General features: G+C 41.2%; 1 protein-coding gene across 9 annotated transcripts in view; it reads right to left on the bottom strand.

Annotated features, from left to right (window-relative positions):
- Positions 1 to 564: 564 nt before the first annotated feature.
- PLXNB2 (plexin B2) overlaps positions 565 to 21,933 on the bottom strand; it is a 261,101-nt gene continuing 239,732 nt past the window's right edge. For 6 of the 9 annotated variants that reach the window (XM_013956477.2, XM_067315574.1, XM_067315565.1 and 3 more), the window contains 8 exons: positions 21,169 to 21,253; positions 11,526 to 11,680; positions 9,928 to 10,088; positions 9,102 to 9,249; positions 8,529 to 8,593; positions 7,661 to 7,736; positions 5,530 to 5,604; positions 565 to 2,469 (listed from right to left, as the gene is read on the bottom strand). In XM_013956477.2, the coding sequence (XP_013811931.1) occupies positions 2,365 to 2,469; positions 5,530 to 5,604; positions 7,661 to 7,736; positions 8,529 to 8,593; positions 9,102 to 9,249; positions 9,928 to 10,088; positions 11,526 to 11,680; positions 21,169 to 21,253 (870 nt within the window). In that variant the 3' untranslated portion in view covers positions 565 to 2,364. Of the gene's footprint in view, positions 2,470 to 5,529; positions 5,605 to 7,660; positions 7,737 to 8,528; positions 8,594 to 9,101; positions 9,250 to 9,927; positions 10,089 to 10,345; positions 11,018 to 11,525; positions 11,681 to 12,222; positions 12,315 to 19,149; positions 19,245 to 21,168; positions 21,254 to 21,933 lie in introns of those variants that run through there. The other 3 variants (XM_067315594.1, XR_010886863.1, XR_010886862.1) reach the window with 3 other exon arrangements.

The raw sequence follows: 21,933 nt of genomic DNA, 5'->3' as shown, positions 1-21,933 counted from the left end.
GGCAGCGCCAAAAGCTGCATATTTCCCACAGGATGGGAGAAAGGGGAAGTGCCACAAAGGGTGACCAGTGGATCCATCACACAGCTCACACATGCAGGCAGACAAGCTTGTCTGACAGCTAAGAAAGACCCTGCTACAACATCGCTGCAGCCCACGGTGCCTTATGATCGCCTGCAGCTGCTCAGCATCAAGTCACCGAGGGTGGGGGGCAACTCACATTCCCTCTGACAACCCTCCTTGCTTTCTGATCTCTCGGGAGAGATGCCACTGAGCTCGTATCTTAATTGACTTTCAGATCCCAAGATGGATTTTCATCAGGCAAGAAGACCTCACTACGGGATGTTGCAATACATCCCCTCTTCTCAAGAGTACTCTCACTTTTCAGAGCAAATGCCCATAAAAAGGGCATGATGTCAGACATAACATCTGCAAAATATGCTGTGTTGTTCCATTACCAACTGCAGACCAGCAGACGCTGCTGCTCTATCACCCCGTGGAGGAAGCATTAGAAACCCCTTTCTACCCCCAACACCACCCCCAATTTCAGTAAAGATCCTGTGACACTTTGTGGAAAAAAACAACATTGTATTTGATTTACAATTAACAGGATTTACAAATAATGACAATGAAACATATTAGCCATGAAATTAGGATGCCTTCGTTGATGAAGGTGTAGCTGGCGAAGCACCTTTATGTAGAAGTCTTATGTACCTCAGTCCTAAAAAGTGTAAAATAACTTATATCCCAGGCAGGTTCAGGAATGATTATACACAAATGCAAGAGCTTGAGTACAAAACAAACAAAATCCCCCTCCCAGGTCAGTGGTTAGGAAACCAGTTCTGGTGAGGCTTTTGACTTTTGGAAACTGAAGGAAAGGCCCACTGACAAGTCCTAGGGAATTTTCAGAAAAGAAAAAAACCATCAACGAACAGTAAAACTCATTGTATGACAAGCTACTGGGCAGGGAGAGTGGGCAGTAGAAACTGTGTAGCTTGCTGCGACTCAGCAGAGCCCAGGCGCTAGGCAGGACAATGAATGGGAACCAGTACAGATGGCAGCACTTCATTAAAATGCTACTTTACTGCCAAAAACTTGCAAGACAAAAAGGAATAAAGTTTTCTGATGTGCAATACAGCAATTTAAGAAGACGTACCTAACTTTTTGACTTGTACAGAGCTTATATTGTAAACACACACTGTTTGACAAGTTATTTTAATTTTCGTTGCTATGGTTATGGTGTGTATTCAATCAAATGCAGCATTCCAAGGCTCAAAACTGATTGAGTGGTTTTCAATATATGGGTATATGATTTTTCCAATATCATACTAGTATTTTACATCACAAATACAACAAAAACAAATGGTGGTATCCTAGGACAGTTCCAAGTTTCAAATAAAAAATCATTAGAACCATTCCAATATAAGATATTATACATAATCAAATCATGTTAAACAGCACACTCTTGGCAAGCAGCTAATTACAAGCATTCTGCTGGTCATGTTTTTCACACAAAAGTCATTCAAGAGCACATAAATATTTCTTTTTCTGATTTGCTTCTTTTTACAAAACCATTCATCAGATTCACAGAATTAGTACAAGTAAGGCACATTAGCATATATCATAAAACTCACAATAATAACAAAAAGTTGTAAAGTTTTAAGAGCTAATTCTCCTTTGAAGTGATTTCTGAACCAAATGAGGCTTTATCAGTAGAACCCTCCTACAGGGATGACATTACTTTTACTTTCATCGCAACCAACTGTGGTGGGTGCAATACTGTGCATTACCATGGACATAAATAATTAAATTAATTACGAACTGTGTGTGGTAGCAAATCCCATTTTCAGATCTTACAGAAAAATCAGACACATTGTTTACTATGTTCATTATGAGTACAGACAAAGTAGTTTTAGAGCTATACGGAAATCAATTTCCAGTTATCAAAATAAAAAGGGATATTGCATGTTTCTCTGAATATGCCATTGTTTTCCTAGTATAAATATTGCTTAAAATATAAAGGATGCTATAGTATTGAATTTACTTGCATAATGAATTCTCAATGCTGATGTTTCAGATTCTACTAAATTAAATGAACCATAAACTTTCTTTCTTCCAACCCCCCCGCCCTGCCCCCAACCAAAGGACTCTCTTTCCCACAGAAGATTCATTTACACACAACACAGCTTTTAATTAGAAGCATAATTTACAGTAAAAATTTTTTACATTACACCTCTGCTATCAAAAAAACATGAAATCTTTCATTTAAAGTTGTAATTATACATTAAAAAATAGAACACTATTTCCTTAACAGGAAGAATGAATTTGAACATCTTTAGATCAGATTTCTTTATTGCGGCTTTTGAGTCAAAGGTCAGTCACTTTATTCTCTAATGCAGCTGCTATTTGCTGTAAACGGAAGGCAAGCTGCATTTTTTGTGCAGCTGGATCCTCTTCAAGTGCATTTATAATCTGGAAGAAATAAACACAGAATGTTTAGAATCATTTAGCTGAAAATACACGGACAGTTCCTGGACCAAGTGTTTGACAGTAATTTGGCTTTAAAGAGTCTTTTGCATTCACTCTGTACCAAAGATAAAGTCCATCTACTAGGCCCCATGTTCCATTTTTACACAAAGACAATAAAAATGATTGTCTCCATTACTTTATCTAAGTTGCTATAATGTTTCCCATTATGTTGGGATCCAAGCAAATTAATAGGTAGTACTTTATATTTTGAAATACTGCATTCCAGGATGGAGAAGGCAGTGGAAAAACTTAGAAACATTTATTTTGTAGCTACTGAAGAAACTGATTTTACTTACACTGCACCCTACAAGGCTTAAGAGTCATTCACCAGTGATAACTAAGCCCCATCTCCAGGAGCTTTGGCTAGGAGAAGCTCCTGGGTGGTCCGTGCACAGGCACAGCTATGAGGACCGAAAGGTCTCTTCTGTCTGTAAACAGGATCATGAAGAAAATGGCCTGGCTGCTGCGTCAGGGAGCTGCAGGCAGCTTCCCCGGGGCTCTCTGAGAGCGTGGCTGAGACCTCGGCCCCGTGTCGCGGAGCCCAGGTAGCCCAGAGCTCGCCGGAGGAGCCCCCCAACAACCCGTGTGCAGCCTCTCCTCTGCGGGCTCTGTATAGACAGGTACGACCCTCAGACACAAGGGATTTTAAAACAAGAGCTAGAAAAGGTCAACTATTATGAGAAGGCTTTTCTTCAAATAGAGTTTCTTATGGCTTTTCAAGATCAAATTTCAAAGGTTTCAAAAGGTTTTTCATTTCTATCATCCTTTAGGGAAACTTTTCCACAAACTATTAGATTTCTCCATTAGGACAATGTGTCAAATGGCAAAATCGTTCCTTTTCTATAAGTTGACTTTATTAATAAAAGTCAGACGCTGTAATCAAGCAGAAAGCTTTAGCTATGTTTTTTAATACTATGCAAACTTTGAAGTGCAAGAACTGGAAAAATAGTTTCCCTGTCACTAGCTGTTACTCTAACTACTTCTTACACTTTATTGACAATGGAGATTAATGAAGTCAGTATCAATCTAGCTACTAATTTAACTTTCAAGGACTGGTACAGGACTTGATTTTCAAACACTGCAGCAAATTTGTTTAGAAATCATTATTTCAACAGTTTTGTTTTTAAAGCATGGAAACATTTTTACAAGAGAGTTAATAAATACTTATTACAGTATTTAAACTCGGCTGAATTTAATTTGATATTGTTCCCTTAATTCAACCAATTATGTCTAGCTGTAACTCCTTGAATCTTGACTAAATAATTCAGGATTATCTCTGCTGGTGAATATGCCCTTCATATAAATGTGGACAATTAGACTGTACCTACTTAGTCATTGTCAAGCCCTGCAGAGATGCGCAAGGTACAGCGCATGCCAGGAACCATACTTTCAGTATTAAAGACAAGGGCAGCTGCAAAATGCTCCAATTTATGCAAATTAAAACATTTTTATGGAAAACAAATAAGCTCAATTAATTTTACAGAATGGTTCTTGACAGATTATCTCCATAACTGAGTTAGCAGCCATATGATCACATACACCTTGCTGTTACACAGTGCTGTATGCAAAAGGAAGAGCTGCAAATATGCTTTGTGATTTGCTGGCCTTCCACTGATAAACTCCAACAGACTGTTGAAAACAAATGAGGCTCAGCCTTTGCCTTCACCTGCCAACGAAAATGAGAATCTAGAAACCATGATCGGAAGCAGGAATATGGGCGGGTGGAAGAACTGGGGCTTTGTGATTCATTTGTCATCCGGGTTCCTTGACTCATTCTGTAACAGGTCAGGCCATGGATATATACGTACATACACGCATACATACATACATACATGCACACATATATGTATATGTATATGTGTATATATGTGTGTGTGTATATATGTATATATGTATATCCGGAACGTGTTGTAAATAAGGTTACTTAACCCTGGGGAAGAGGGATGAGGAAACCAGTGCCATCATGTTGGCCTGCATATCTCTGACCATTTTCCCACTGGCAGCAGCTGCAGGAATGCTTAAGCTAATTTGATTTTCCTTGCTTACATCTGTTTTGAAGCTGTGAGAGGCTGGCTGCTCCTGCATAAAGCAGCTGCAGTGAAGCTGACGATGAGGCTCACTGCTGTCAGTGGTAAGTGTAAGTGAAAACAAGAACTGTGGTGAGGTGCAAGACAAACTGAAGAGAGCTCGCATGTGCTGTACTCCTTTTTTGATTCAGCATCTGTTCTTACTTGCTTTGATTTAATTCTAAGAGTTCTCTGGAGACATTCATTTCCATGGAAACCTTTGAATACAAGTTCCCTTCTCTCTTTTTGTTTTCAGATTAAGTTTAGAGAGCCATAGCCACAGCCCAGCTACACTGGGATATTCTTTGTTCCCCTTTCCACACAGCCTGAAGAATACAAGAAACATTTTGGACTAAATCTGTGAGCTTGCTTTTGAATCAGACTGTATTCAGCAGTTGTTATTCTACCTTGGTTTACCTTGGGCAGGCACTTCATTTGCCATGGCACAATGGGGACTGTAGCATGTATGGAAGTTATAAGTGAAGCTTAACTAATAAAAAAGGTACTGCTCCATTCCTACAAGTGAAATAATTTTCATGGATTGTTCCTAATAAAAAAAGCTACTAGCTTGAACCCTGACCTCTGAAGATTGCTTTTTGCTCAGTGGCATTCTTAAGTCCTAATTCTTAGGAATAAGGATGTCAGGAGAACCAAACAGAAATTATTTTTAATCTGCTGCTCTTTCAGATCTGGTTAAGCTATCACTATCAAAACCAGATAGCCCATAATGAAATTGTTCATTTACAAGTACACCCCCTTCACCAGTGTAAATGCCAAGTGACGTGTATAAGTGCAAAGTTAGAGGTATCTGTTTAGCATTGCTTTTACCTGATTATCCAGGGAATTTTAAAAGTTGTTTGTTTAGACTGATGCTAGCCTTTATAACATGTTATCACTGATATTATTAAAAAAACAAACTCCAAACCCCACAACTTACCTCATCATAGTATTTGTTAGTATACTGGTAGAGTTGATGTAGAGCCACAAGCGTATTTAGAGAATCAGTATGTGCCTGTTAAACAACACAAGTGAGCAGCAAACATGTCAAAATATGATCACAGACAGCTAAAAGTTATGCACACGCCTGACTGTTGGATACAACAGACAATCCTATTTTCATAGTCCAGCTCTGCATCCTGTAACTTTTGTTAAGTTGACAGTTTGGGCAGAAAAAGGGGTGAGAAAGCTTTTGTTTGGTGATTTTTAGATCAAGATTCTCCCACTGGTGTTTTTCCAACCTGTCCACAGCTCTGACATTGTAGGTGGAAGATATGTTGAACTCTGAATGTCAAAACACAAATTGCAAGCCAAACATCTGTTAAAAACATGGCTACATATAACTAAAGCATTTAGTTAGTACAATCTGCATATTGTTGAGATATTAAATGTTGGTTCTGTCACTGTCATGTCTGTTTGAAATCCTTTTACAGCTCTTTTTAATTGTTTGAAACTATTCACATCTCACTATAGCAAAGGTCTAATTCATCAAGTCTGCAAGCACATGTACATTTGGAAAAAATCCATCTGGATCACGGAGATGGAAAGGGGAGAGAGAAAAGGGACTTTAAATGAAGCAGGAAATAACCCTAACATTACCTCTTCCTCCCTCCCTCCATGACATTTAATGTCTTAGTGAACGTGCTCTACCTGTCTAAATGTCTGTTTTCATTCAAACGTACAGGATTTGAGGCTCCATCTATGCCTTTAAGTCTTTTAAATTAGTAAAGAAAATGAAGAATTACAAAATACTGCTGCTGGCATAAATGATTACCCAAGGTATAAAACAGCAGAGAAATATCCACCTTTCTTTGTTCTATAAGAGTCACTTCTAGAACTGGTCAAAATTTGGAATTTTATATCAGCCCTTACATATTTATTTTTATCACAATTTATAATGTAAATAGAAAGGACTGACAAATTCTTCTGATTTTAAAACATGCTTTTGAGTTTATTTCTAATCGCTAAACATCTTAATTTTATATACATCTTGATTTTTGAGATAAATAACATGAACTGGAAAATGAAATGTCACTGCAGATGAGTTGTGTAGCGAATGACTGAAAATAGAAATGTTCTCATGAGGAAGTTGATCCACAAAATGTTAGGTCCTATGGGCATTGAAATAAATAAACTGCAGAAATTCCCCAAACATCTTCATAACACTAGAAGTCTCAAACTAAACTCAACAAGAAAACCAGCCAGTAAATGCAGTATCTCTTTGCTCAGGCTAAACAAAATCTGTTAAGGCTGGTGAGGGCTTCTCCTGGTTCACTAAGTGAAAGTGAGGGCTCCCAAGGTGTAAGCCTGCTCTAGCTAAGCTGAGCTGCTGCACGGACGGGCTCTTTCAAGGCTGAAGCAGGTTTCGTAGTGCCTTTGCTCCACCTGCCTCAAACCAGAGTCCCCAGGGAGCAGCCAATGCTGTTCCCTCTCCCTTCTGTGCTCTTTGCTATGACAGGCAACCCACAGTAACCTCGTATATGAAAAGAAAAGAAAAAGCACTGCTTTAGAGAGGACTTGGTGAGCTACTCATGTGCATGTCCTGAGCTGCCCGTTTCCACCAACGACCTGCAGCGCACATATGCACATGTGCAGTGTAAAGTAGTAGTATTGCCCTTGTACGGACAGTTCTAAAGTATGTTGTACTTAACATACATGCCTCCCTCTTCATTTCTGCAAACTAATTTTTGCTGTGGTACCACTCTGTGAACTCAGTTATTACTTGTTATCAGTATGATCAATGCTAAAAATCCTCTATATACTGCCAAGAGAAAACACCACTCAACAGTGTTATAATCTTTCTACAATAGACATGAAAAACGCCACTTTGCTCTGGCACCAGCACCATTCAAATAGATTTGACAGCAGTAACTGCTCTTGGTTCCATTCAATAATCAGCATTTCAAAGGGCTAAAAATCACTACACTAAGCAAGAGCATTTCAGAGATGTATGAAATTATTCATTTTATTTTAGCACATACAATAAACTCACTCAAAGAAAGAGAAGACGGTGGAAAAGAGCACTGTACTGGGCCCCAATTTCAGGACAAGAAAACTTAAGTTATGCTTACCCTAGAAATCTCTGCTAAATGGGTATTCATATCCTGGTCGCTAACCGGCACCATCTGACGAATACCTTTGTAATAACTGCAACAAATAAAAAAAAACTTTCAATTAGGTGAAATACACTGTGGTCTTCTGGTAGTTCTGTATTTTGGTTTTGCAATTATTTTAAACATGCTTCCTAATAATGCAGGAGATGTTTTACCGCAACAGGCCAGTGGTCCATTTAGTAATCCTGGCTCCCACCAGTCATTAGTACATGATACATTAACAGCAGAGGCAAATTGCACCTTATGTACAGTGCCATACCACAGGAAAGAAATCTATTTCTAATTCCAGCTGATCCTTATTTTAGGTCTTCAAGCTTTTGAGGTCATCAGCTAGCAAGGCATTTCTCCTGCAGCTGGCCTTCAGCGGTATGTGTGCAATTCTCAAATCAGTAAAGGGGCAAAGCCAGAGGCTGAGGGGAAGGGATGTGTTTGTGAAAATGTTTTGGGGATTTAGTCCCTGTTCAGTTGTGGAAGTGCAGCACTGATTAGACAGATTATATAGGTAAGGAGAAGAACTGTGGAAAATAGCACTGTGTTCTTTCCTGACTAAACCTATCCGTCTATCTGCACACACATGAACATGCAGTCATACAGTCATAACGGCACTTCATTTCAACACTGCCAGCAACACCCTGCTCTTCTCTGTCTCCTCCCAGCCTCTCATATGAACAAGGGAATGTTTTAACATTCAAGCGTAAAATCTTTAATGTTTGACAGTTGACTTTGACTCCCTCAGCATTCACTTCTTCTGTTACTAAATACATTCACAAAGGCTTAAAATGTTGACAACTGTGAATAAATATAAAGAAAGCGTCTTTATACTTACTCTTCCACCATTTTCTTATAGTTAGAGATTTCTTTTGCGTAAAGTAATTTATTACTTGGTGAATCCTGAAAAAAATTATAATAGAGACAAACATAGTTGATTTATGAACATTTCTAGGAAGTAACAGAAAGTCAAGGACCTAAGATCACGCCTTTGTAACATATGCACTTGAGCTTTTCAGATATTAACATTTGAATTTTTTTCCGTTGGTATGTGGGTGGGATTATTTGTCTTAGAGGGATGAGATTGGCATATGACATTATTGTTGGCTTTTACAAATATATCAATGCAAGATGTTTCTAAATTATGGTGGACATGAAATAATCACTTCTCAAATCTGCTATTTATAAAAGCAGTTGATGTTTTCTCTTTTTTATGAATACCATTTGGCAGACTACATAGTAACAATGACATGTTCACCAACCTGTTAAGTGGTGAAATGCTAACTTCATTCTAAAATTAAAAAGAAACTATCAATGCTGTATCTCCTCTGAGAATGGGTATTGTCTATGATGATGCCCTTTGTCTTGTCAGGCATGAACACAGTCAGGATGTAGAATGCAAATCACTTACTCTGCTTAATTTGTGCTCTGTTCTTGTGCAAGCATCCATGAAAGTCTGTGCAATGACTGACAAGGAAGCATCCACTACTTCGTGAACATGAACATCAAAGATGAAATGGGGATTTTTCAATATGTTTACCCAGAATCTAAGAGGCAAGCTGCAAAGCAAGAAAAAAGATAAATAATCCATTGTACACAACAAATGTTCTACAACACCAAAAAATCAAATGAAATTAAATGTGGGTTTTGCATTTTGATCTCCTCACTACAGTGAATTTTAATTTTAATTTCAACAATTATATAAACTATCTGTTGCCTAGTTTCCATGTCTGAAAACAATGCCTTTACATCTCTCACTGTTACATCAAAATGAGAAAAAATCATCTGCGAAGAACTTCTAGTGCCCCAAAATAGCAAGAGAAAACATCAGTGTGGTTAGAGAAATGCCCTGACTAATGTTTTATTAGATTTTGTGCTTTGACAGGTAAATCTAGTCCCATTTGCATCTTGCCATTCTAGGGCATCTTGTTACAAAGGGGTAGCACAGAAGGGAATCCCCAATTTCAGGGGCACAGAGGAAAGAGAATAAGTAATAAAAAATAAGGAGGGAAATCTGCCAAAGACTACCCCATTGTAAGCTGATTTCATTTTTGCAGTTTCTAGACTTACGAGGAACCCTTTTGATCAATAGAAACATATTATGTCAATCAAAACTATACTGAGAATTATAAATGACATTTATATGTCACTTTGATCTGTGGTTAGAGTGTTCCCTTAGAGCAGGGATTAAACATTCATTTCTCTGCAATACAGTTATTTTTCTGTTCCTACTGTACCTATTTGTTTTCCAGATGTGGATGGTATCTTCATCCTTGATGTCATGTTTTTCTGCTTGCTCATCAAGAAAGTCAAAGAAGTATTTCACAGCTGGTGGCACCACATGATTTGAGTTGAGCACACTATGAAAAAAGTTATCTACAAACTGCTGAAGTGTCCCCTGAAAGTGAATTAAAACCAGTCTATTACATTTGCACTACAGGCTGAATTCAGTGCCATCCTAGACATTTTTTTCCCATTTACACTAACAGCCTCTATTCCAGGTGCAATCACTAAAGGCCTTCATTCTGAATACTAAGGTTGCAAGATGGCGAAAACAAGTAACTTCTCAATGCAGTGACCTTGCCAACAGCCAAACAGTAAAGACCTTCCAGGGATCAATTTTATGCTCTAGTCTGAAAGGTTGTAACTTCATTGACTGTTATATGGTTAACAAACAAAGGTGTGCTTTGTGCTTGACAGATAGAAGAAGCAAAAACTGGTTGCTAAGTATGCAACATGTACACAGTTCAGGGCCGTTGTGCACATAAAATAACTGTGGGCAATGTTCTGCTTTTTTTGAGGCTTCCCACTTCCAGTTTCTCTGACTCCAGAGCATCATGTGCTATTACAGCAATTTTTAGAAACAAACTGAGAGGAGTAAGTAACAGTGACCATTTCATTTTTTGTTTAGGGGCAAGCGATTGGGTCTCATCAGACACAGAGCCTGGCCCAACTCCATGGACTCTGCTGAGCCCGAGGAGCAAAGTGCATTCACAGGGCTGCCACCGCTCCCCACCATCATGCCCCAGCGGCTCCACATGAGCTAGTAAAGCTCCAGACTGGCAATAATCTGTAACTCAGCTAACCCAATGGGAACAGAAGAGGGGTGGCTGCAGAGAAGATGTTAAAAAAAGAGACGGATATAAGCATCTTGCTGGCCCTTCATCATGAGTCAATACACAAACTTTCCTTCAAATCCACTTTCACACTTGGTCAAATGGCCTTAGCTGGAGCCGGACCGCCCTCATCTTCCCCAACAACAGTCACTGGGTCCTGGGTTTTGGGTCAGTAAACATGCTGTTCTGAAAAACTTCAAAATAATTCTTTCTGCAAGGAAAAATACTTAGCAAAATTATTTTGGCTGTGATATGTTTTGCTGTATAAGCACTAAAAATTCTAAAAGGACTGTTAGCATTTGAAAAAAATATATATTTTTTCTAGATTATACTGCAGCATTGGCCACAAACAAAAACGGAGAAATATAAAGCTTTGCAGCAGTATATAAAGGATTTGGTTCAAAATAAAAAACGAAAGAATTTTATCTAAACAGGTGGCATAGAAGAGAGTATCTATCTTCATCTTGCAAGAAAAATCCTCATTTAACTAATGCAGAATTATGGTTCTCAGCTTTCATCAGGAAATATACTTTATCTCCTTCCCAGTAATGTTCTCGAGGGCATATTAATCACTTCAAGTTCTGAATACAAACTTGTATGTACGTGACCCAGATATTCAAAATTGCAGCCAAAAGCATGACTAAGAAATGCGTCATTTTGTTCAGTTGTATCTCAAGGTTCATAGAAGTGTGGTGTAACAGCAAACACCTAATCCCTACCTTCACAGAGAGAAGTCTTGTCAGGTAGATCTCCGTAATGGCTTTGGTTCTCTCTTTTTCTTTCATGCTCCCTCGCTTCGATTTACCTTCATCAATTTCATCCACTGGCCGGACCAGGTGCCAGACCTTGTTTTCATCTTCCAGAAGTGCATGCCCTAGGAACAGCAATTGCAATAGTTACCAAAAGTCTCCTGCCAAAACAGCAACGTGAAAATAATAATATACATAAGTACATGCAATATACTTCTTCTCTTTCCTTAGTTGTTTCGTCATGCCAAGAGGAGCTAGATGACTCCAATCCTGTCTAACATACACAACTCAAGTACTAAATTTTCTACAAGACATAAGCTGAAAAGGTAACACTGAAGTGAGGATACGCGGCTTGCTCCAGCCAACAGCAAAGATAGAGGGAGGAATCACACAATAAGGAAACTCCTGTTAGGTCATGCAAGCCCTGTATGTGTATTTTTGAGGTCCCCACACCGAACTACTCTATACCCTTATAAGTTCTCAGAGATCTGATCAAGTTAGAGAAACTCAGCTAGCTGTCACCCCACAGCCAACACAGACCGAGTGTTTGTAGCTCGCTCCAGGTGCAATGCAAGATACAGTCATACGGGCTCTGGTGAATTTGGCAGTGGCAATTTAAGAATTTACAGTTTCAACCTTTTTTCTCGGTATCATCATCCAAACTTACATTTTTTACCCTAAATGCTGAGTTCAAAGTATGGCATCTCAGTTCAAACCTGCCTTTATCAGCCCTTCAGGCTTAACCACTTGACTTTGTAGCTGAAATGAGAAAAACACATCCTTTCGCTGAGAGGGCATGAACTCCCACAGCCAGAGGTAATAACTGCAGGCAGCAAATTCGTAATCCATTCCAATAAGATTATTTAAAATTTGTTTGTAAGTAACTGTAGATTAAATCAGAGAAAGAGACTCACACCAAGTCTATTATCATACAGCAGAAAGAAGAGTAAGTGCCCGGATGCTTTCGACAGCTCAGCTGATTACAGTAACCACACAGGGTGGCATTCAAGTATCAATAATAGGTGAATGTTCAGATAAAATCTTTGTGTTTGATATCTTTTGTTTCAAAAAATTCAAAAAGACATAATATGATTGTTATAATTTGCCATTAATTTCCCTTGAAAAAAGATTCAGTGTCACAAACTGAGTTAATGAACTGTTACAGCCAAAAATTTGAAAGATTCTTGCAATTCAAAACTGATATTTTCCATCGCAGCTGTGATTCAGTTACATTATACACATGTACTTATATTAAAGCATAAGACTTAATTGTAATGCAAAATAATTTGTGCAATGGGGCTGAATTGTGATTTTTCTGGGAAAAATAACTTTCAATTTTTTAAAATGTCAATGTTTTTAAATGCACTGATTCACCAACTTCTACTGGAAGACCACCACTGGTTTTAGGGATTATGCCAAGTAGATATATTAATACCACCTTAAGGATTTAAAGAAAGAACAAGCAAAACCAAGAGATCTGAAACTAAGTTCCTCAAAAGCTACATTAAATTTATCAGATTGCATATGTGCTCAATATTTTATATTGTAGGGGAAAATAACATTTTAATGTAATCTGGAAAAGCCAACACTTCTGCTTGAATCCACTTTATATATTCTCAAGAAAAGCATTAGCTATGCAGCCTTCTGGTGCCTTTACTATTTTTTGACTAGGTAGATTCTTCCTCCCCCTAGATTTGCCACACTTAATCATGTTGCCATTTGAAGGTCCGTTGTTTGACTTGGAAGTTCATGCCACTGAAGTAAGGTAGAAATAAAAGTTATCAATCATTTCATTTTGAAGCAGCTATGATTTCACAATCAATACCATTTGTAACAATCATTCACCAGTACAGTAAAAACTACTGATGGGCCTGAATTTTTGAATTTCTTCTGCAATGCCTGTTATTTAATTTTGTAAACAAATAGATGAGAACATGCAATTACAACGGAAACTATGTTTCAGCCTTATGCAAGTTGCTTGGTACACTTCTGCTTCCTCCTCTGATTCAAAGGAATTTAAGCTCTCTTTGCCCTCCTGATGGTATGGCCAAATTTAACTTTGGAGTAAAGAGAAACAACCAAGTGGAATTCCATGCAGATTGCTTGCCCTCACATGTAGCTTAATTTGGCCCCTGTTCAATTAGCAACAACAGAATTGGCTACTAGTGCAATAGTATTTATTTCACAGAAAAGTAGGGCTTAAGAGAAAAAAGCTCAACCAGATGAACTTTTGTAATACAAAGATCCTATTTCATTGCTAAAAATAGCTTCAAGAAAGAGGAAGAGAAATTCAGAACATGGGGCAACACAATGCATTATCAGTATGGTTGCTAGGAGGAGATAATATTGCTGTGAGATAACATTTTCCCCAGTGGAAAACTGGGGTGAAGAAAGTAAAAGAGTGAATACCAATATTTTGGCAGTCACATTATGCATCAAGCTTTAAGCCGGGAGAAGGCTGTGCTCACTGGGTCAAACAACTTTCCTCCCAGCGCACCACTTCGTGGCCCTTTGAGAATTCTTTGGCTGATATAAAATAACACTGGAGCGTAATCACAACTGTGCTCACTAATTATAATGGCAGAACCCAAATATAAAGATGGTGGAAGCAACTGAGATGGTGACAAGCAACACAGCCTCTTCCCCATCACATGGCCTGGAGCAAATTAGTTTCCTTCCAGGGTCCTCCTCCCTGATGAATACACTTGTCTACGTAGGAGAAGGTAGGACTGCCCTACACAGATCTGCTAATCAGTATTTCTGATCTGCAACCTTCTGGCTAGTCTAAACCAGAACAAGAATAAAAGTTATTAACAACAAAAAAAATTATAATAAACAGAAAAAAAACCCAGAATAAGTTATCAACAGAGAGCAGTTTTGGCTTACAGTTCTGTACAGAAATCACAGAATCACAGAATCACAGAATCGCTGAGGCTGGAAGAGACCTCTGGAGATCATCTAGTCCAACCCCCCTGCTCAAGCAGGGTCACCTAGAGCACGTTGTACAGGATCGCGTCCAGGCGGGTTTTGAATATCTCCAGAGAAGGAGACTCCACAACCTCTCTGGGCAACCTGTTCCAGTGCTCTGTCCTCCTCACAGTGAAGAAGTTTTTCCTCATGTTCAGATGGAACTGCCTGTGTTTCAGTTTGTGCCCGTTGCCTCGCGTCCTGTCGCTCGGCACCACTGAAAAGAGTCTGGTCCCATCCTCTCGACACCCTCCCTTCAGATACTTGTACACGTTGATAAGATCCCCTCTCAGCCTTCTCTTCTCCAGGCTAAACAGGCCCAGCTCTCTCAGCCTTTCCTCATAAGAGAGACGCTCCAGTCCCCTAATCATCTTTGTGGCCCTTCGCTGGACTTGCTCCAGTAGTGCCACATCCCTCTTGTACTGGGGAGCCCAGAACTGGACGCAGTACTCCAGATGTGGCCTCACCAGGGCTGAGAAGAGGGGGAGAATCACCTCCCTCCACCTGCTGGTAACACTCTTCCTGATGCACCCCAGGATACCATTGGCCTTCTTGGCCACAAGGGCACATTGCTGCCTCATGCTTAACTTGGTGTCCACCAGCACTCCCAGGTCCTTCTCAGCAGAGCTGCTTTCCAGCAGGTCAGCCCCCAACCTGTACTGGTGCCTGGGGTTATTCCTCCCCAGGTGCAGGACCCTGCACTTGCCTTTGTTGAACTTCAGGAGGTTCCTCTCCACCCACCTCTCCAGCCTGTCCAGGTCTCTCTGAATGGCAGCACAGACCTCTGGTGTATCGGCCACTCCTCCCAGTTTTGTATCGTCAGCAAACTTGCTGAGGGTGCACTCTGTCCCTTCATCCAGGTCATTGATGAAGAAGTTGAACAAGACTGGACCCAGTACTGACCCCTGGGGGACACCGCTAGCTACAGGCCTCCAACTAGACTCTGTGCCACTGATCACAACTCTCTGAGCTCTGCCATTCAGCCAGGTCTCAATCCACCTCACTCTCCACTCATCCAGCCCACACTTCCTGAGCTTGTCTATGAGGATGCTATGGGAGACAGTGTCGAAAGCCTTGCTGAAGTCTAGGTAGACAACATCCACTGCTCTCCCCTCATCTATCCAGCCAGTCATTCCATCCTAGAAGGCTATCAGATTGGTTAAGCATGATTTCCCCTTGGTGAAGCCATGCTGACTACTCCTGATCACCTTCTTGTCCTCCACATGCTTGGAGATGGCTTCCAGGATGAGCTGCTCCATCACCTTTCCAGGGATGCAGGTGAGGCTGACTGGCCTGTAGTTCCCTGGGTCCTCCTTCTTGCCCTTTTTGAAGACTGGGGTGACATTGGCTTTCTTCCAGTCCTCAGGCACCTCTCCTGTTCTCCATGACCTTTCAAAGATGATGGAGAGTGGCTTAGCAATAACATCCGCCAGCTCCCTCAGCACTCGTGGGTGCATCCCATCGGGGCCCATGGATTTGTGGGTGTCAAGTTTGCTTAAATGATCTCTAACCCGATCCTCCTCGACCAAGGGAAAGTCTTCCTTTCTCCAGACTTTCTCTCTTTTCTCCAGTGTCTGGGGTTCCTGAGGAGAAAAGACTGAAGCAAAGGCGGCATTCAGTAACTCTGCCTTCTCTGCATCCTTCGTCACCAGGGCACCCACCCCATTCAGCAAAGGGCCCACATTTTCCCTAGTCTTCCTCTTGCTACTGATGTATTTGAAGAAGCCCTTCTTGTTGTCTTTGACATCTCTTGCCAGATTTAATTCCAAACGGGCCTTAGCCTTCCTCGTCGCATCCCTGCATACTCGGACAACGTTCCTATATTCCTCCCAAGTGGCCTGTCCCCCTTTCCACTTTCTGTATGCTTCCTTCTTCTGGTTGAGTTTTGCCAGGAGCTCCTTGCTCATCCGTGCAGGTCTCCTGCCTCCATTGCTTGACTTCCTACTCATAGGGATGCACCGCTCTTGAGCCTGCAGGAGGTGATGTTTGAATATTAACCAGCTCTCTTGAACATCCCTTCCTTCTAGGGCCCTAACCCATGGGATTCCTCCAAGTAGGTCCCTGAAGAGGCCAAAGTTTGCTCTCCTGAAGTCCAGGGTTGTGACCCTACTTAGTGCCCTGCTGCCTCCTCCTGGCAGGATCCTGAACTCCACCATCTCATGGTCACTGCAGCCAAGGCTGCCCCTGACCTTCATATCTTCAACCAGTCCTTCTTTGTTTGTTAGTACGAGGTCCAGCAGCACATTTCTCCTTGTTGGCTCCTCCACCACCTGTGTCAAGAAGTTGTCACCAATGCTCTGCAGGAACCTCCTGGACTGTTTATGCCTAGCTGTGTTGTCTTTCCAGCAGATATCAGGGTGGTTGAAGTCCCCCATGAGAACCAGGGCCTGGGACTGTGAGGCTACTTCCAGCTGTCTGTAGAAGGCCTCATCGACTTCCTCTTCCTCATCAGGTGGCCTGTAGTAAACACCCACAACAGTGTCACCCATGCTAGCCTGCCCTTTAATCCTTACCCATAAGCTCTCGACTCACTCTTCATCCACCCCTAGGCACAGCTCCATACATTCCAGGTGCTCTCTCACATAAAGAGCAACTCCACCACCTCGCTTTCCTGGCCTGTCTTTCCTAAAAAGCACGTAGCCATCCATGACAGCACTCCAGTCATGTGAGCTATCCCACCATGTCTCTGTAATGGCAATGAGATCATGGCCCTGCGACCGCACACAGATCTCTAGTTCTTCCTGTTTGTTCCCCATGCTGCGTGCATTGGTGTACAGGTATTTCAGAGAGGTGATCGAGCTTGCAGGTTTCCCAGGAGGGGTACAAGAGGATCCTCCATAGCCACATCCCATGCGCACTTCCCTGGCTGCCTTCATCTGCTGGAGGTGTCCTGACTTGAGCAGTCTTTTGCCAACTACCCTGGCACTATAACTCTCCCCTTCCCCTGTCTTTCCTAGTTTAAAGCCCTCCTTACCAGGTTGGCCAACCTTTCGGCAAAGACACGCGTGCCCCACTTAGTGAGGTGGATCCCATCTCTCCCCAGCAGTTGTTGATCTTCAAACAGGGTCCCATGGTTGTAGAAACCAAAACCCTGCTGCCAACACCAGCGGTGCAGCCAGTCGTTAACTTGGAAAGTCCGTCTCCTCCTCCTCTCATCCATCCCCCTCACTGGCAGGATTGAGGAGAAGATGACCTGGGCTCCCAGGCCCTTGACCACCATCCCCAGAGCTCTGAAGTCCTGCTTGATGGTCTCCAGTTTGCCCTTGGTGTCACTGGCGCCCACAGGGAAGAGCAGCAGTGGGTAATAGTCCGAAGCGTGGACAAGCCTTGGCAGTCTTACCATGACAACTCTCACACGAGCCCCTGGCAGGCCACAAACCTCTCTAGACATGAGGTCAGGTCGGCAGATAGATGCCTGCGTCCCCTGCAGCAGGGAGTCCCCCACAACAATCACCTGCCGCTTCTTCCGGGCATTCCGGCAAGGCGCAAGGTCTGTTGTTCCAGGTACTTCCCTTGCAGCCATGCCCAGCTCCTCCTCATCCTGGAGGGCACTAAACCTGTTCTTCAGCTGCAAGTCTTCAGGAGGAGTAGGAGCCTTTCTCCTCCCACGAGCAGTGACCAGTTTCCAGCCTTCTTCTACAATGTTATGATGTACTGTTTCACACGGCACAGAGCCCTCTGGCAACTCCACTGCTGTGGGGGGTTGGGACTCCCTAAATACTAGTATAAAATGATTGAAACCATTCTCCATCTTGATACAAGTCAGTAATTGCAATTTTTTATCTCCAGAGGCAAAAGATTCTGCATTTAATTTGTCACAACCTCCAGCCTATAGTGTCTTCCTGTTAGAAGCTGTGATTCAAAACCAGAATGGAAGCAATGCCAGGTTTTAGAGCAACATCTCTGAACATAGTTTTACATTTTTGTTCTGTGCAAAGCCTAGTACTTTGGCAGACAGTCAATGGCTTCAGCTGACAATTCTCAATGCAAAAGGTGCAAGTTAATGAGAGACTCTGGATAAAAGGAAAACCACTTTGTCACAAGCCTTATTCAAAGAGCAGGGATAGGATATTCTATTTATTCCAACCCTGTAAATCCCTGACTGTCATCTAAATGCATATGTGTGGGAGGGGAAGTCTCTGATCTTTTCCTTTCCTTTTACACAGCATAGCATCTCACAAATCACTGTCACTGTGAGCTGTTGCTTTGCCCTAGCTTCGTAACATTTTATAGCTTTCCGAAAGAACAAGCTGGCACCAGATAGCTCTGAGGACCCCTAGGCACTAACGAAAATGTGGTAGCTTGGCATGAAATACTGTCTTCCCGAATTTGTACATTGCCACAGTTCAAGAAAGGGTGAGGAGAAAAAACGAGGTGGAAGTCATCTTCTCTTCATCCTTTGGGATCTGAACTATCTCTACAGGTTTTTTCCCCTCATGTACCAGAGTACTCGTGATAGCACTGGCCCCAGAAGTCTGCTTTTCCTTTACAATTTAGTATGCCATATGTATGACTAAAGAGTTCATCTTGGAGTGCAGACCAGGTATATTCAGTAAGCTTCCTCACACTGAACTGATGCCAAAGATATAATCATAGAGCAGTAAAAAAAACAAACCCCAAACCTCACATGGTCTGGTCCTCTACTGACAGCCACACCACACAGAGAGCAAGATGGGGAAGACTGGAAGATTGGGAAGCCAGAACTGGACACTTAACGCCTACCTGTGTTAAAAGAAAGCAAATGAAGAACAACAACAGGCTCCATGTGTCATTCTGCTCCAGCTCTTGGGAGCGGAGATGATTACCACCTCAGCAGTCATCTCAGCAATCAGTGCAACTAAATTGAACAGGGACTAGGAAATCAGCTCTTCACCTTGCTGCACTTCACTGCCCTCTGTATTAAACAGAATGGCTTTTTAAGTTAAAATGCTGAGCTGGCAACTGCCATGACAGAGGAGTAGTCACTGCTTGTCCTACGATGGTATGCAGCTCCAGCAAAGAGGTGAGAGGATAGCAGCGAGGCTGCAGCTGTGACTATTAGAAGAACCTCCAAAGACCCTGGAAAAAAATCTCAACAAAAGGCACCCAGGAGGAGAGGGTAAAAAGTGAACTACAAGTAATGCTGCCTGGACTGATTTCCTGGCCAACTCTCAACACTAATGAAATGGAAGTCTGCACACTTTTGTTAAATAGCAATATACATCAGAGCTATCAGCTGAGAGCCATGTCCTTGAAAAATGTACATTTCTGGTTTATTATTTCCAATCTGTTTGACTGTCCAGCCCTTGAAACCTTATTAAATCTAAGATCCGTAAATCTGTTTAAAGGAATGAAACTATTAGGTGAAGCAATGGCTTTTGCAATCAACGCTAGACAGAAAAGTGTATCAAGTGACTTCAAGGAAGGAAGAATGATCTCAACAATCATCATCCCATAAATCTAACTTCTATTTCACGTAAAATAACTGAATAAAGGATAAAAAAGAGAAACGGAACATCTAAAATCTGAAGGAAAACATATGACGAAGAACATAAATTTACAAGTAAATATTTTTATGAAAATATGACTGCATTCTAGGCTGGAATGGATATTGTATCTCAAGAGGCTTGAAATTTAGGAAGTTGGTCTAGACAGAATGCTGACATGTGGAATTAAAAGCTTTAAAAGACTATTCACAAGCTAATCGGCCTTATTCTGAGTTGAGAAGAAGTTTAGCATATTGTAGTAGGCAGTAGGATTGGAATTAACTTCATGTAACAGCTGCATTAGCAAACATTATAATGAAATTCCTGATACTAACTTACAGTGGATTGCAAACTTCAAAAAGAACAAAGGAATTGGGGAAAACACTGAATCTAAAGAGATTATGTGAACGGAATGAACAAAACCAACGAAACAACCCTGGAAAATCAAGCTAATACATCTGATGAAAAATCACTTGCCATGCACTCAGAGGGAAGGAGACACCAAATATGAACGTACAGAGATGAATTTGCAAGGCAATATAGCTACAAGAAATGCAATAAAAAATGCACTGCCTTACACCAGATTGCTAATGTCATGGAGCATGGAAGCAGGCCTCTAGCATGGGTTCATCTAGAACACTGCGTTAAATTCTCAGTTTAATGGAAGTGGAAGAAATTTGAGAGAAGACTAAGAAAGGGCAGAAAGAAAGAGAGAAAGAGGTAAAGCTTAGGAAAGATGAAACATACCTTTTGACTAACGAGACAGAACACAGAGACTGTCTAAGCAGTCCACAAGTATCTCAAGCTTGTGAAGGCCAAGGATGAAGAGAAATGGAGCAGCTGGTGTGCAATGAGAAGAGCTGACATGGTGTAAGAAGATGTAATGGGATTAAGAGACAAAATGCCAGGAAATGTTTGCTAAGAGCAATTTCTATTAAGCTGGGGTGTTGACTCATACCGATTATGGTGAAAGCTCTATTATTTCAGGCTTTTGTAACTATGAGGAAGAAACAAGTGTACAGTGGGTAACACAAAACAAATAAGCACTATACTGCTTGATGGGGAAGATCTAGCTCCATTGATACTCTTGATAAACAAGATCAAGACAATAGTATCACTGTCGCTGTGTGGGTTTTGACTTCTAGTTCTTTTGGAAGGTAGGGAAGCCACATGATACATACTTTCCCCTGGGACATCTTGCTGATTATCCTCCGGCTGCTGGGAAATTCCCATTTTTGACAAGATGAGTGTGGCACCATCTCGGACCTTTGAAAATACAAACACAAGGATGTTATTCCAAATAAGGCAGCATGACTGAATCTCCTTGTTAACACCTAAACTGCAGTTTTTGTAATCTTTTGCAGGGGATCTGGACTTATGATAAATACTGCCCTTCAAAGGATTCTTGAGTGACTGTGCCTGTAATTCAGAACAAACTCCCTCCTCCTCCATTTATAACAGATCACATTCAAAACCTTCTCTGAGATAACTGAAATTATTGGAAACATATGCAAGACTTCAGTGGTTCATTAAGCCTGTGTGTGGGCCCTTTGCGCAAAAATGGATTTTATCATGAAGAATCAGACCTATTTTCTGAGGGAGTGACATCTTACTTTCCTAACTTGAATATTTATTGCTAGAAAGGGATAAATAGCATAAATAGGAAAGATAAATGGACTGCAAGTATTTGGTAGTGAGCATAATATGAAACCTAAAACAGACAGTACAAAAATATCAACATCTGCTCTCCTGACTGTGTTGTTGAACAAACCAGATCAACTTGAAATCTATTTAGCAGCATAGCAAGGACAAAGATAAATCTCAGGGGCAGGAAGTGATAGAGAGATGAATGAAAGAAGAGATGAATATGAGACCTAGCAAAAGCGCAGAGAGCTTTTTCCAAAGGATTTTGGATTGGGACCCAGCAATGATGAGGAAATCAAAGT

Source organism: Apteryx mantelli, chromosome 1 (assembly GCF_036417845.1).
Source record: "Apteryx mantelli isolate bAptMan1 chromosome 1, bAptMan1.hap1, whole genome shotgun sequence".
NCBI classification, from domain to species: domain Eukaryota; kingdom Metazoa; phylum Chordata; class Aves; order Apterygiformes; family Apterygidae; genus Apteryx; species Apteryx mantelli.
The sequence above is the reverse complement of the archived record's forward strand: the minus strand, read 5'-3'. Positions and strand labels throughout refer to the sequence as shown.